General features: G+C 36.0%; 1 protein-coding gene across 3 annotated transcripts in view; it reads left to right on the top strand.

Annotated features, from left to right (window-relative positions):
• Positions 1 to 17509, top strand: part of FNDC3A (fibronectin type III domain containing 3A) — a 221288-nt gene that overhangs the window by 50548 nt on the left and 153231 nt on the right. For all 3 annotated transcript variants that reach the window (XM_053563739.1, XM_053563737.1, XM_053563738.1), the window contains one exon: positions 12410 to 12485. In XM_053563739.1, coding sequence (XP_053419714.1) covers positions 12410 to 12485 — 76 coding nt within the window. The remainder of the gene's footprint in view (positions 1 to 12409; positions 12486 to 17509) is intronic.

Here is a 17509-nt window from a genome sequence, read left to right on the forward strand (position 1 = left end):
AAGAATCGCATCTTACATTAAAAAACAGATATAGACTCAAGGTGAAGGGATGGTCATCTATATTCCAGGCAAATGGAAAGGAGAAAAAAGCAGGCATTGCAATCCTGTTCGCAGACGCAATAGGCTTTAAACCAACCAAAATAATTAAGTATAAGGATGGGCACTTCATATTTGTTAAAGGTAATACTCAATATGATGAGATCTCAATTATTAATATTTATGCACCCAACCACAACGCACCTCAATTTATAAGAGAAACTCTAACAGACATGAGCAACTCGATTTCCTCCACTTTCATAGTAGTTGGAGATTTTAACAACTCTGTAGCAGTCCTGGATGGATCCTCCAAAAAGAAGCTAAGCAAAGAAATTTTAGATTTAAACTCAACTATTCAACATCTGGACTTAACAGACATCTACAGAACATTTCATCCCAACAAAACTGAACACACATTCTTCTCATCAGCCCAGGGAACATACTCCAAAATCGACCACATCCTAGGCCACAAATCTAACCTCAGCAAATTTAAAAAAATAGAAATTATTCCTTGCATCTTCTCAGACCATCATGGAATAAAAGTTGAACTCAATAACAACAGGAACCTGCATACCCATACAAAAACATGGAAGCCAAACAACCTTATGCTGAAGGATAGATGGGTTATAGACGAGATTAAGAAGGAAATCGCCATATTTTTGGAACAAAACAACAATCAAGACACGAATTACCAGAACCTCTGGGATACTGCAAAGGCAGTCCTTAGAGGGAAATTTATAGCACTGCAAGCCTTCCACAAGAAAACGGAAAGAGAGGAAGTTGATAACCTAAAGGAACATCTCAAGCAACTGGAGAAAGAACACTTCAACCCCAAACGCAGCAGAAGAAAAGAAATAACCAAAATCAGAGCAGAACTAAATGAAATTGAAAACAAAAGAATTATACAACAGATCAATAAATCCAAAAGCTGGTTTTTTTAAAAGATCAATAAAATAGATAAACCTTTGGCCAACCTAACCAGGAAAAAAAAGAGTAAAATCTCTAATTTAGTCAATCAGAAATGGTAATGACGAAATAACAACAGACCCCTCAGAAATCCAAAAAATCCTTAACGAATATTATAAGAAACTCTACTCTCACAAATATGAAAATCTTAAAGAAATCGACCAATACCTAGAAGCACGCCACCTACCAAGACTTAGCCAGAACGAAGTGGAAATGTTGAACAGGCCTATATCAAGTTCTGAAATAGCATCAACTATACAAAATCTCCCTAAAAAGAAAAGCCCAGGACCAGATGGCTTTACGTCAGAATTCTACCAAACATTTAAAGAAGAACTAGTACCTATGCTACTAAACCTCTTCCAAAATATAGAAAAAGAAGGAATATTACCCAACACATTCTATGAAGCAAACATCACCTTGATCCTCAAACCAGGGAAAGACCCAACAAGAAAAGAAAATTATAGACCAATATCACTAATGAATATTGATGCTAAAATACTCAATAAGATCCTAACAAACAGAATCGAACAACACATCAAAAAAATTATACACCATCACCAAGTGGGGTTTATCCCAGGGTCTCAAGGCTGGTTCAATATACGTAAATCTATAAATGTAATTCAACACATAAACAAACTTAAAAATAAAGATCATATGATTCTTTCAATTGATGCAGAAAAAGCTTTTGATAATATCCAGCATCCCTTCATGATCAGAGCACTTAAGAAAATTGGTATAGAAGGGACATTTCTTAAACTAATAGAGGCCATCTACAGCAAACCCACAGCCAATATTGTATTGAATGGAGTTAAATTGAAATCATTTCCACTTAGATCAGGAACCAGGCAAGGTTGCCCATTGTCTCCATTGCTCTTTAACATTGTAATGGAAGTTTTAGCTATTGTGATTAGGGAAGAAAAGGCGATCAAGGGTATCCACATAGGGTCAGAAGAGATCAAACTTTCACTCTTCGCAGATGATATGATCGTGTATCTAGAAAACACTAGGGATTCTACTACAAAACTTTTAGAAGTGATCAAGGAATATAGCAATGTCTCAGGCTACAAAATCAACATTCATAAATTAGTAGCCTTTATATGTACCAACAATAACCGAGCCAAACAAACAGTCGAGGACTCTATTCCTTTCACAGTACTGCCAAAGAAGATGAAATATTTGGGAGTATACCTAACAAAGGACGTGAAAGATCTCTACAAAGAGAACTATGAAACTCTAAGAAAAGAAATAGCCAAAGATGTTGACAGATGGAAAAACATACCATGCTCATGGCTGGGAAGAATCAACATTGTTAAAATGTCCATACTGCCCAAAGCAATACATAATTTTAATGCAATTCCTATTAAAGCTCCATTGTCATACTTTAAAGATCTTGAAAAAATAATACTTCGTTTTATATGGAATCAGAAAAAACCTCGAATAGCCAAAACATTACTGAGCAATGAAAACAAAGCAGGAGGAATCACGCTACCAGACCTGAGACTGTACTATAAATCCATAGTGATCAAAGCAGCATGGTACTGGCACAAAAGCAGAGAAGTAGATGTCTGGAACAGAATAGAGAACGAAGAGATGGATCCAGCTACTTACCATTATTTGATCTTTGACAAGCCAATTAAAAACATTCAGTGTGGAAAAGATTCCCTATTTAACAAATGGTGCTGGGTAAACTGGCTGGCAACCTGTAGAAGATTGAAACTGGACCCACACCTTTCACCATTAACTAAGATAGACTCTCACTGGATAAAAGTTTTAAACTTAAGACATGAAACTATAAAAATACTTGAAGAAATTGCGGGGAGAACTCTTGAAGGAATTGGCCTGGGTGAATATTTTATGAGGAGGACTCCCCAGGCAATTGAAGCAGTATCAAAAATACACTACTGGGATCTGATCAAACTAAAAAGCTTCTGCACAGCCAAGAACATAGTGAGTAAAGCAAGCAGATAGCCCTCAGAATGGGAGAAAATATTTGCAGGTTATACCTCCGATAAAGGTCTAATAACCAGAATCCACAGAGAACTCAAACGCATTAACAAGAAAAGAACACATGACCCCATCTCAGGGTGGGCAAGGGACTTGAAGAGAAAATTCTCTAAAGAAGACTGACACAAGATCTACAAACACATGAAAAAAAGCTCATCATCCTTAATCATCAGAGAAATGCAAATCAAAACTACTCTGAGATATCACCTAACCCCAGTAAGAGTAGCCCACATAACAAAATCCCAAAACCAGAAATGTTGGCGTGGATGTGGAGGAAAGGGCACACTTCTACACTGCTGGTGGGAATGCCCACTAATATGTTCCTTCTGGAAGGATGTTTGGAGAATACTTAGAGACCTAAAAATAGACTTGCCATTCGATCCTATAATTCCTTTTCTAGGTTTATACCCAGAAGACCAAAAGTCACAACATAACAAAGACATCTGTACCAGAATGTTTATTGCAGCCCAATTCATAATTGCTAAGTCATGGAAGAAGCCCAAGTGTCCATCGACCCACGAATGGACTAGCAAATCGTGGTACATGTATACCATGGAATATTATGCAGCCTTAAAAAAAGATGGAGACTTTACCTCTTTCATGTTTACATGGATGGAGCTGGAACATACTCTTCTTAGCGAAGTATCTCAGGAATGGAAGAAAAAGTATCCAATGTACTCAGCCCTACTATGAAGCTAAATTATAGCTTTCACATGAAGACTATAACCCAACTATAGCACAAGACTATGGGGAAAGGGCCAAGGAAGGGGAAGGGAGGCGGGAGGTTTTGGTGGAGGGAGGGTAATGGGTGGGGCCACATCTATGGTTCATTTTAGAATGGGTACAGGCGATTGCACTAATGTACACAGGTATGATTTAACAATAAAAAAAAAACCCCGAATCAAGAAAAAATGTAAAATCTGAATACAGCCATAGTAAGAGATTGAATTTGTACCCATAAACACTCCACAAGGATAATCCTAGACCCAAATGGCTTCACAGGTGAACCCCACCAAATGTTTAAGGAGAATTAATATCAAACCTTGACAGAGAGATCGCAAGAAAACTAAAGTACTATCTCCGTCATGAATATAGACACAAAACCCTCAACAGAATACTAGCAAGTCAAATCTACCAGCATGTAAATGATTATAGTTTAATTCAACTAAGTGGAATTTATACCAGGGGTGCAATGTTGATCTGACACATATAAAAGAATCATTGTAATATAACACAGAAAAGGAAAGGAAAAAAGTTACATGATTGTCCCAATAGACTCAGAAGAAGCCTTAGACAAAATTCAATACCCTTTCATCATTTAAAAAAAAAACAGTAAGCAAGGAACATAGGGAGCTTTCTCAACCTCATAAAGGGCAACTTCAAAAATCGCACAACTAACATTTAATGGTGAAAAAACTGTATACCTTTCCTCTAAGATTAGGAACAAGCTGTGCACATCCTGCTCTCAATATTTCTATTCAACATTGTACTGGAAGTTCTAGCCAGGGCAAACAAGTAAGTAAAGGAATAAAGTCCTCTAGATTAGAAAAGAAAAGAAAATCCTCATGAGCCCACTAAAAAACTATTAGAACTAATGAACAATTTCAGCAGGGTTGTAGAAAACAGATTCAGTACAAATACAAATCAGTTGTATTTGGTATACTAGCAGTGAATAGTCTGTAAATGAAATTAAGAAAACATTTCTGTTTACAATAGCATCAAAAAGAAAATATTTGGGAATTAGTTCAACAAGGGAAATATAAGACTCACACACTGAAAATTATAAAACGTTGAAATAAACTAAGGAGGACTTAAACAAATGGAAAGATCTCATGATCATAGATGAGAAGGCTTAATAATGTTAAGGCAATACTCCATAAATTATACATATTGGACATATTACCTACCAAAATCCCAGCTTGCTTTGCAGAAACTGGCAACTTGAGCATAAAACTGACATGGAAATGCAAGAGACCTAGGATAGCCAAAATCATGTTGAAAAAGAAGATAACTGAAGAGCTCAAAATTTCTCAATTTTGAAACTTACTACAAAGCTACAGTAATCTAGACAGTGTGGTATTGGACTCATAGATCATTGGAATAGAATGAAGTAATCTCTTACTTTATGGTCAGTTGATTTTTGACAAAAGTGCCCATATGATTCTGTCAGAGAAGGATAGTCTTTTTCAACAAATAGTGCTGAGAAAACTGTATATCTGGTTGTAAATCATGAAGTTGAGGTCAGGCACCGTGGCTCACACCTCTAATCCCAGCACTCTGGGAGGCCAAGGTGGGTGGATTTCTTGAGCTGAGGAGTTCAAGACCAGCCTGAGCAAGAGTGAGACCCCATTTCTAAAAATAGCTGGGCGTTGTAGCAGTACCTATAAGTCCCAACTACTTGGGAGGCTGAGGCAGGAACATCACTTGAGTTCAAGAGTTTGAGGTTGCTGTGAGCTGTGATGCCATAGAACTCTACTAAGTGCAACATAGTGAGACTATGTCTCAAAAAAAAAAAAAAATCAATCATGAAGTTGGACCCATACCTCACAGCATATACCAACTAACTAAAAAAATTGAATCAAAATCCTGAAATATGAGCTAAACTGAATTGTTTCCTAGATAGGACAACAAAAAATACAAGTAAGAGAAGAAAAATGAAATAAATTTCCTCAAAATTAAGTAATTTTGTGTTATAGAAGATACTTTCTTTTTCTTTCTTTTTTTTTTTTTTTTTTTTTTTTGCAGTTTTTGGCCGGAACTGGGTTTGAACTCACCACCTCTGGCATACGGGGCCATCATCCTACTCCTTTGAGCCACAGGCACTGCCCTCTTTTTTTTTTTTTTTTTTAAGACAGTCTCACTATGTCATCTCTGTAGAGTGCTATAGCTTCACCGCTCACAGCAACCTCAAACTCTTGGGCTTAAGTGATTCTCTTGCCTCAACCTCCCAAGTAGCTGGAACAATAGGGGACTGCCACAACACCCGGCTATTTTTTTTGTTGCAGTTTTCAATGTTATTTAGCTGGCCCAGGCTGGGCTCTAACTGCTAGCCTTGGTGCATGTGGCTGGTGCCGTAACCACTGTGCTATGGGGACTGAGCCTGCAGAGGATACTTTCAAGAAACAAGGTGGGTGTGGTGGCTCATGCCTGTAATCACACCACTGTGGAAGGCTGAGGTAGGAGAATTGCTTGCAGCTTAGGAGCAACATAGCAAAACCCCATCTCTACCAAAAAATTTAAAAAAGAGAGAGAGAAAAGAAAAGAAAAGAAAAATTAGCCAGGCATGGTGGCAGATTCCTATAGGAATTCCCAGCTTACTCCAGAGGCTGAGGCAGGACGATTACTTGAGACCAGGAGTTTGAATTTACAGTGAGCTGTAATCACCTCACTACACTTCAGCCTCTTGTTTTAAAAAAAAAAAAGAAAGAAAAGAAAAAAATCCACAAAATCGACAAAATGTTTGCAAACCATGCATCTGATAAGGGGCTTGAATTCAGAACATATAAATGACTCTTAGAACTCAACAATAAAAAGACAACCTAATAAAAGATGGGGAAAGGATTAGAAGTCATTTCTTTAAATAAATTATGTATGTATATGTGCCATTAGCACATGGAAAGATTCTCAGGATCAATTAATCATCAGGAAAATGCGAATCAAAACCACAATGAAATAACATTTCACACCACTAGAATGGCTAGAATAAAAAAGTCACATAACAGTCATTGGCAAAGATGTGGAAAAAGAGAACCCTAATACACTGCTGATGAGAATGTAAACTGGTTAATCCACTTTAGTTAAACATAATGTTACTATATGACCCAACAGTTTGACTCCTGGATATATCCTAAGGAAAACAAAAAACATGTGCATGCAAAGCAATTATACAGCATTATTTATAGTAGCCTTAAAAGGTGGAAGCAATCCAAATGTCCAACAGACGATGAGAAAAGTGTGGTATATTGGTACAAGGAAATATTATTTGGCCTTAACTGGAATAAAGTACTTCAGTATATACTATAACTTGGATGAACCTCAAAAACATTATTTTAAATGAAAGAAGCCAGTCACAAAAGCTAAACATTTTACACCTCTAAAGTTTCTTTTTGAGGTGTAAAAATATTATATAGCTTACTGTATCAGTGGTTGTACAACTGTATACTGAAAACCACTGAATTGTATACTCTTTAGGGAGTAAAATTTTATGGTATATGGATTATATCAATAAAAATATTTTTAAAACCCATTTGCATTTTGGATATGTATTTATATAACTTAAATATGATTGTGAATATTCCAGAAATAAATTATATAGGTGTCATCCTCTTTCTTTGATGAATCAGTTAAATTTGTAGAGTCAATTTCAGAATCAAAATATAGATTATTTCTCGGTATGTGATATTAAATATGGGATGTCCCTTGGCTTGGCACCTGTGGCTCAAGTGGCTGAGGCACCAGCTACATACACCTGAGCTGGCGGGTTCGAATTCATCTCGGGCCTGCCAAACAACAATGATGGTTGCAACCAAAAAATAGCCGGACGTTGTGGTTAGCTCCTATAGTCCCAGCAATGTGGGAGGTGGAGGCAGGACACTCGCTTGAGCTCAGGAGTTGGAGGTTGCTGTGAGCTGTGATGCCACATAACTCTACCCAGGGTGACAGCTTGAGGATCTGTCTCAAAAATAAATAAATAAATACCCAAAACAAAAATAAATAAATATGGGATGTCCCAAAAGTTGCTATGCATAAGGAAAACAGGAAGTTGTACCTAAGTGTACCTTTATTTACAAAATATCCATTACAAAAATGTTACAAAATATTTATAAAATATTCTGTAAGTTTTGGCCTCCTCTTTATAGCATTTTATAGTGAATATTTTCTTCTTTGGGTTTTTTTTTTTTTAATTTTGGGGGTTTTTTTATGTTATTTCCTTGCTTATTTTTTATTTCTTTGCTTTTTTTTGTTGTTGTTGAGACAGAGTCCCACCCTATGCCCCTGAGCAGAGTGCAGTGGTCATGGTAGCTCATTGCAACCTCAGACTCAGGCTGTGGGCACCTCGCTGGAAGCCACTGGAATTACAGGCGCTCACCGTGGCACCCAGCTGGGTTTTTCCATTTTTTTATGATTCGGATCTCACTGTCACTCAGGTGAGTCTCAAACTCCTGAGCTCAAGCAATTCTCCCTCCTCAGCCTCCCACAGTGCTGAGATGACAGGCGTGAGCCACCGCACCCGTCTGTAGTGAGTATTTTTTAAATGTACATTTAGCTACAATTTTCTCATTTCCCTATGTATGGCGACTTTTGGGACACCCTGTTGTTTATATACTGTACTCCTTCACAGGAGGAGTACACACATGTATATAAATGTTACTGATATGTTCCAGCATCAGAAAGCAAAAATAAAATAACTAAAACTATGGTTTTAAAAGGAAATATATTTGGAAACAGCATACTCTTTAAATTCTCATTTAACTGACGTTGGCTGATCCAAAAGCAAATGTTTCTGAAGCTCTTTGTTGATTTAGTTGCTATGCTATGGGTACATTCATGTACAATCGAAAGGTTGATGTACATTTGCTAATTTGATAGAAAGCAAGCTCTGAGGTAGGTATTGATAATACTGATAATCATTTGTACCTTTAACATCCCATTTCTACATATATTTTCACCAAGCAGTTATAAAACAGCATAAGGTGCTGCCAGAAAAGAGTTTATAAAGGTTAACTTATGAGACTAAGGGCAGTCGGAGGCCCAACGTGCCATTGAAGATTATTACCTCAGTATTTAGTGAATTGGAACAAATCGGAACATCAGGAGCAGAAACTATTGAATCTTAACAGCAGCTATAGTAGCAGCAGTTAAATGAGGAAATTAAACAGGATGCAAGCAATAGTAAGTGAAGTGCTAAAGTTTTGGAAGTAGGTAAACATGTTTACGATTTAGCACTTAAATTTTATAATTTGTATCTAAATTTTACATATTTATGTGTTAGGGAGTAAGATCGTGATACTTTCTAAAAATACAGATTCTAAAAGGGAATAAGAGCTACAAATATGTCAGTTTTAGAGTAAATTTAAAAGTATTAACTGTTTTTACCATAGAATAATTTTATTAAGTTTATAGATATCTGTATTTTGAGAAAATACAATTTAAATGCAGTAACATCTTAAAGACCACTTTGTGGTTTAAAAAAAAAAAAAAAAACTATTAGGTTCCATACTTGTACAGATGTAAAAAAGAAAAAAACTCTTAGGATATAAGTACTTTAAATACATAAGTTAGAAATGGAGTTATTTTAATCTATAGCTTACAATTATTGCGAAGATAATTACATTTTATCATTTTATTGTGAAGTTAAAATTCATGGAATCTTGGTAACTGCTGTATTTTATGGTTGATTTGCAATTACCTGATGATAGGTGTTGTTGAGCATTTTTTAATATACCTGTTGGGCATCTGCATGTCTTCTTTTGAGAATTGTCTATTTAGGACTATTGCCCATTTTTAAAATCAGGTTATTTGGTATTTTGCTATCACGTTGTTTGAGTTCCTTATATGTTCCAGTTGTAATCCCTTACTGGATGGATAGTTTGCCAGTATTTTCTCCCATTCTATAAGTCGTTTCTTCACTTTATTAATTGTTTTCTTTGCTGTGCAGAAACTTTTTAGCTATGTAATCCCATTTTTTTATTTTTGTTTTTGTTGCCTGTGCTTTTTAAAGTCTTACACAAAAACATCTTTATCCAGACTATAATCCTGTAGCATTTCCACGTTTTCTTCTAAGTGTTTTATAGTTTCAGATTTTATATATAAGTTTGTTGTTGTTTTTGAGACAGGGTCTTCTGTTGCCCAGACTGCCGTGTGGTGGTACAGTCATTGCTCAATGGCAACTTCCACCTCCTGGGCTCCAGTGACCCTTCTGCCTCAGCCTGTTTAGAGTAGCTGGGACTATGTGCACCCACCACACTTGGCTGATTTGGGGGAGTTTGTTTTTTTGGTTTGATTACTGTAGCTCCATACTGTATTTGAAATCAGGTTGTGTGACGCCTCCAGCTTTGTTCTTTTTACTCAGAATTGCTTTTGTTATTTGGGGTCTTTGTGATTCTGTGTGATTTTAGGATTGTTTTTTTCTATTTCTCTGAAGAATGTCATTGGTATTTTGATAGGGATTGCATTGAATCTGTAAATACATTTGGGTAATATAGACATTTTAACAGTAACAATTCTTCCAATCCATGAGCATGGGCTATCTTTCCATTTGTGTGTGTATAGAATTCTTCTAATTCTCTTCAGTTTCTTTTGCTGGTGTTTAATAGCTATCCTTGTATAGATCTTTTACTTCTTTGGTTAAATTTATTCCTTGAGTTTTGTTTTTTTTTTTAAGCTATTGTAAATAGAATTGCTTTCTTCTTATTCAGATTGATTGCTGTTTATAGAAATACTACTGATTTTTGTATTTTGATTTTTATCCTGCAACTTTACTATATCTGTTTTCTTCATGGAGTCTTTTGGATTTCTTAAATATAAGATTATGTTATCTGCAAATAAGGATAATTTGTATGAAGCCAGTAGACAATCTGATACACACCCACATAAGAGAAAAACTCATTATCAATTCAAGGTGGGGGGCAGGGGAACAAGGGAGAGGGGAGGAAGGATGGGGATGGGTGTGCTCCCACTTAATAGATACAATGTTAGGGTGTATGGTACATCTCTTGGGGTAGGACACAATTATAAGAGGAATTTACCTAACCAGTGCAACGTTATAACCTACCCTCAACCTGAAACATTAAGAAAAAAAGGATAATTTGACTTCTTTAAATGCCTTTTCTTTCTTTCTCTTGCCTAATTGCTCTAGCTAGGTGTACTAAGCCTTTGAAACACATCTCAATACAGACTAGCCACATTGCAAGTCTTTGATAACCCAGTTGCTCTCACTGGATAGCATAACTGTAGATGAAATTAAATAGAAGCAATAGAAGATATCTCAAAGGAAAAAATGGATAACACTGCCTTAGGAATATAAAGAATTGTGGTAAAGAAAAAGGAAAAAAAGTGAGATAAAGATTTACAGCATATTGTAGTATAATATCTTTGTTATGCAAATAATCTATACAAATCAGTAATAGCATTTAAAATCTCCAAAGACAAATGGGTAAAACAACATGAATAATCGATTTATAAACGGTCTAATAACAGACATAGAGGTAATAATCAAAGAAATACAAATTGAAACAATAGTATAAATTAAGCCCCCCTAATCCAAAATTCCCCAAACCAAATGATCCAAAATCAGAAACTTCTTGAGTAGCAACATGATTCCACAAATGGAAAATTCCACACCTGACTTATGTGGTGAGTCATATGATGGGTCACAGTCAAAACATTGTTTCAGGTATAAAATCACTTAGAATGTTGTATATATAAAATAACCTTCAGGCTATGTGTATAAAGCTTACGTGAAAGATTATCCCCCCAGGGGATCTCATTATATACATACAGATACTTCAAAATCCAAAATTTAAAACATTTTTGGTCCCAGGCATCTCACATAAAGGATACTTATCTTATAATATGCTCTAGCTTAGAGAGGGGAAAATTACATACCAAAATGCTTATTCTCCCATTGTGTATAATAATGCAAAAACTGAAAACTATCTAAATTCTTCACATTAAGGGAATGGTCAAGTAGTTTATGATATAATCATTTGATAAAATATTTTAATAACATGGAAGTCTTATAATATTAAACTTAGGAAAAGACACAGAATTTAGTAACTTGTATGTAGAATTTAGGGGGGATCAGTCCTATGCAGAACAAGACTAAGAAATTTATCAGAATATTAACAAAGTTCATCTTAGGATAGCAGGACTTTATTTTTTCCCCAGTTTCTGTTTTCAGATGTCACAAAATTAGTATGTATTACCTCTATAATAAAAAGAAAACTACCTAAAATAATGTGATTAATTTAATACATTCTCAGATGTGACTTAAGATATAAATGCTAATTGAAGTATGCTCACCTCATGCTCTATTATTTTATGCTCTATCTTTAGAAAAATACATTACTTAGCCACTGATGAACTCGCATAGATGATCCAAATATTCTGTAGTTTCACCCCATCTTTGTTTAAGAGTGAAGTTTATTGACTTTTCAATGAAAGTTGGCCACTGTCTTCTTTTTCTGTCCCCTTTACTTTTTGGCTTAAGTCTGACCTGTAGAAAAATGAAGTAATACTTTTTTAATAAACCTACATCTTAGGTATATAATCACCATTTTACATCCCAGTTTTTAAAGGGTAAATAGGGCACATCTGCTCTGTTAATAGCAATATTGAACATTTTTATATTCTGATTTGCTCTTTTGTTGTTTTGATTAAAATTTCTTCCCTTCATTTTAAGGTTATTTTGGTACAAGTTAACCCAGGGGAAGCATTTACAATAAGAAGAGAAGATGGACAGTTTCAGTGCATTACAGGTAAGAATGGTAATCAGTGATAATCATTTGAGACCAAATAAACAAAAATTTATGGCACATAATAATCTATGTCTTTATGATTTCTTCCTTACTTCCTTACAGTCACCACATTAAAGTACTGCAGTAGCATTCTGATTAGTCTCTTGGCTCTGGTTTCTTGATTAATCTTACTATAATATTATATTGTTCATGTCACTTCCCTACTCAGAAATCTGCAGGGAATTCAGTACGGGTGCCTCAGTATTTCAGAAAGATCGTTTCAACTTTCTAGTTGTTCCCACTTCCCCATCAGTATTGCTTTGCTTCCGTGTTTCTTTCTAATAGGCTTATTTGCTGTCTCTGGAACCTGTCTTGTGCTATCTGCACTAGTTCCCCTATCTAGAATTCACCCCTATCACTACCACCCCCAGCCTATCCAAATCTTACCAATGCTTTAAAACTGAACTCAGATCTTACCTTTAATAGATTTTTCAAAAAGTCTTTCTTTAGTGAGCATCTCCTTAGCACTGTTGACTTTTGAGCCAGTAATCCTTTGTTCCAGGAGGAGGCTATTCTGTGAAGTCTAGGAGGACAGAATCCCTAACTTTTCACCCCCTAGCCATTCCCACTCCCCCACTCATGTATGACAAAGAAAAATGTCTCCAGACATTACCAGATATCCCCTAGAGGGGCAAAATTGAGAACCACCTTCATAGGTGAACATGACAGCAATGAAAAGGTCACTGGTTTTGGAAAAGAACCTAGGTTTAAATCCTATTCTGCCACTTACCAGTTATACAATTTTGCACATATTACTTAACCTCCATAAGCACGTTTCTCATCCATAAAATTCCCATCTCCATCAACAACAGGATGTCTCCTAGGATAATTGTATTTACTAATATGTGTATAATGCACGCTGAACCAGACTAGGCACATACAAGGTACTCAATAAATAATGGTGAGTGCTGTTGTGTTACTGTTAATAGACGGCGATCCCCATCTCCTGTGAGACCCTGTAATACCAATCATTGTGCCATTCATTTACCAAATAACTATTTGCCATCTTATAATATTTCTCCTAGTTGTATTTTTAAAGTTACTTAAATTTTGTATTGTTTATCTTAAAATACTTATTCAGTCTCTCCAACTAAGGTCTAAGTACTTTGAGGACAGTTACTACTTCTTACATTTCTTATTATTCCCTTCAATTCTTGGCCTTCTATGTTGGGTACTTAGCAATAGTTGTTGTTTTAATATTTAAAAAGAGCATTAGACATAGTGTGGCTATATACCTCATCATCACCCAACTAGAGTACTTTTGAGAGTGAAAGGACCCCATCAGTTACTCCAAGACATGTGGTGTGAACCAAGACTATCCAGGGTAAACCAGGAATTAAGATGCTCATCTTTTCCCCCATTTTATCTAGGCTATCTGGTATATTTAATCAAAGAAAAAATAGACCTAACTTAATGAGAAAAGTAATTTTCTCAGTAGTTAAAATTAAAGATTTTAAGGCGGCACCTGTGGCTCAGTGGGTAGGGTGCCAGCCCCATATACCGAGGGTGGTGGGTTCGAACCCAGCCCAGCCAAACTGCACCAAAAAAATAGCCAGGCATTGTGGCAGGCGCCTGTAGTCTCGGCTACTCGGGAAGCTGAGGCAAGAGAATTGCCTAAGCCCAAGAGTTGGAGGTTGCTGTGAGCTGTGACACTATGGCACTCTACCCAGGGCAATAAAGTGAGTCTGTCTCTTAAAAAAAAAAAAAAAAAATTAAAGATTTTAGCTTGCTATTTAAACTTTTTATATCTTAGAGTTTAAAATACGTCTAAGTTAATTTAAATCATTTGTATGAGAAGTCCTTCACAAATGGGAAGAAGCCACATGTTATGTGATTAAAGGAAACCAGGCCATAGAATTTATAAGCAATATCATAAACCTTGGCTATCTTCACTTGTCAATTAGATTTTTATGAAAACAATTTTGTTTTTATACTATACCCCTGAAAATATAAGTTTCTAATAGAGCACACATTTAAGTATATTTGTACTTTTTTTTTTCAAATTCTTTTCAATAAATATTACTTACAATGGCAGCATTTTAACTAATACAGCATTGATTTTTTAAACACACTGGAAGATACTCATAATTTTTTTTTTTTTACTTTTTATTGTTGGGGATTCATTGAGGGTACACAGAAGCAAGTTACATTGATTACTTTATTTGATAAGGACCCTCTTATATTTGTGTCCCGCCCCCAAAAGGTGAACCACACCCCTTGACCCCCCACACCCTCCCTCCTTCCCTTTCTCAGCTCTCCCCATCCCCCACCCCCCACTGTGTACTAGGACCTTAATTGTCTTCATATCAGAATTGAGCACATAGGATTCTTATTTCTCCATTCTTGTGATGCTTTACTGAGAATAATGTATTCCACATCCATCCAGGTTAATACAAAGGATGTGAAGTCTCCGTCCTTTTTAGTGGCTGACTAGTATTCCATGGTATACAAATATCACAGCTTTTTAATCCATTCCTGAGTTGGTGGCATTTAGGCTGGTTCCACATTTTGGCGATTGTAAATTGAGCTGCAGTAATCTAGTACAAGTGTCCTTGTGATAAAAGCATTCTTTTTCCTTCTGGGTAGATGCCCAGCAGCGGGATTGCAGGGTCAAATAGGAGGTCTAGCTTGAGTTCTTTAAGGTTTCTCCATACTTCCTTCCAAAAAGGTTGTACTAGTTTGCAGTCCCACCAGCAATGTAAAAGTGTTCCCTTCTCTCCACATCCACGCCAGCATCTGCAGTTTCGAGACTTTGTGATGTGAGCCATTCTCACTGGGGTTAGATGATATCTCAGAGTGGTTTTGATTTGCATTTCTCTAATTATTAGGGATGATAAGCATATTTTCATATGTTTATAAGCCATTCGTCTGTCTTCTTCAGAGAAGGTTCTAGTCATCTGTCTTGCCCAGTGATCTAAGGGATTGTTGGCTTTTTAAAATGTTCATTACTTTGAGTTCTCTGTAGATCCTAGTTATCAAGCTTTTGTCTGAATCAAAATATGCAAATATCCTTTCCCATTGTGTAGGTTGTCTGTTTGCTTTGGTTGTTGTCGCCTTAGCTGTACAGAGCTTTGCAGTTTCGTTAAGTCCCATTTTTTTATTTTTGTTGTTGCAATTGCCACGGAAGTCTTCCTCATAAAGTCCTTCCCTTCTGACAGCTTCCAGTGTTTTTCCCACACTTTCTTTGAGAATTTTAATTGTTTTGTGCCTTAGATTTAGGTCTTTTATCCATCTTGAATCAATTTTAGTGAGTGGAGAAAGGTGTGGGTCCAGTTTCAGTCTTTTACATGTGGAAATCCAGTCCTCCCAGCACCATTTATTGAATAGGGTTTCTTTCCCCCAGTGTATGTTCTCGTTTGGTTTATCAAAGATTAGGCAGCTGTAAGATGTTTGGTTCATCTCCTGGTTTTCTGTTTGGTTCCAAATGTCTGTGTCTCTATTTTTGTGCCAATACCATGTGTTTTGGTCACTATAGGCTTGTAACACAGCCTAAAGTCTAATAGGGTGATACACCTGGCTTTGATTTTATTGTTAAGAATTGCCTTGGCTGTACGGGGGTTTTTTTGGTTCCATACAAAATGAAGCATTATTTTTTCCAAGTCTTGAAAGTATGATATTGGTATTTTAATGGGGATAGCATTGAATCTGTAGATTGCTTTGGGAAGTATAGACATTTTAACAATGTTGATTCTTCCCAGCCATGAGTATGGTATGTTCTTCCATTTGTTGGTATCTTCTTCTGTTTCTTTTCTTAGGGGTTCATAGTTTTCTTTGTAAAGGTCCTTCACCTCTTTTGTGAGCTATATTCCTAAGTATTTCATTTTCTTTGGAGCTTCTGAGAAGGGTAATGTGTTCTTGATTTCCTTCTCATCTTGGCTGTTACTGGCATATACAAAGGCTACTGATTTGTGGACATTGGTTTTATATACTAAAACATTGCTATATTTTTTGATCACTTCCAAGAGTCTTGGGGTTTTCTAAGTATAAGATCATATCATCAGCAAAGAGAGAGAATTCACTTCCTCTGACCCTATTTGGATGCCTTTGATTTCCTTCTCTTGGCAGAACTTCCAGCACTATGTTGAATAGTAATGGCAATAGAGGACACCCTGGTCTTGTTTCCACTCTGTGGAAAAGCTTTCCGTTTTACTCCATTAGGTATAATATTAGCTGTGGGTTTGTCATAGATGGCGTCAATCAATTTAAGGAATGTACCACCAATGCCTGTATTCTTCAGCGTTCTAGTTAGGAAAGGATGTTGAATTTTATCAAAAGCTTTTTCTGCATCTATTGAGAGGATCATATGGTCCTTGTTTTTGCTCCTGTTGATATGGTGAATTATGTTTATAGATTTGTGTATGTTGAACATCCTTGCATCCCTGGGATGAAACCTACTTGATCGTGGTGTATGACTTTTTTAATGATAAGCTGTAATCTATTTGCTAAGATTTTATTGAGAATTTTTGCATCTATATTCATTAGTGAAATTGGTCTGTAGTTTTCTTTTTTGGTTGGATCTTTTCCTGGTTTTGGTATCAGGGTGATATTTGCTTCATAGAAGGTGTTAGGAAAGATTCCTTCCTCCTCAATTTTTTGGAATAGTTTCTGCAGTATGGGTTATAAGTTCTTCTTGGAAGGTTTAATAGAATTCTGGTATGAAGCCATCTGGACCAGGGCATTTTTTGTTGGAAGATTATTGTTTTTTTTTTTTATCTCAATGCTTGAAAATGGTCTATTTCATCTTGATTAAGTCTAGGGAGGGGGTGTGAATCCAAGTATTGAGCCATTTACACTACACTATCAAATTTCTGGGCATAGAATTTCTTATCGTATTCAGAGATAATCTCTTGTATCTCTGTGGCATCTGTTGTTATTTCTCCTTTGTTGTTCCTGATTGAGATTATTAGAGATTTTACTTTTCTATTTCTAGTAAATCTGACCAAGGGTTTATCTATTTTGTTTACTTTTTCAAAAAACCAACTTTT

Source organism: Nycticebus coucang, chromosome 15 (genome assembly GCF_027406575.1).
Source record: "Nycticebus coucang isolate mNycCou1 chromosome 15, mNycCou1.pri, whole genome shotgun sequence".
Classification (NCBI taxonomy): domain Eukaryota; kingdom Metazoa; phylum Chordata; class Mammalia; order Primates; family Lorisidae; genus Nycticebus; species Nycticebus coucang.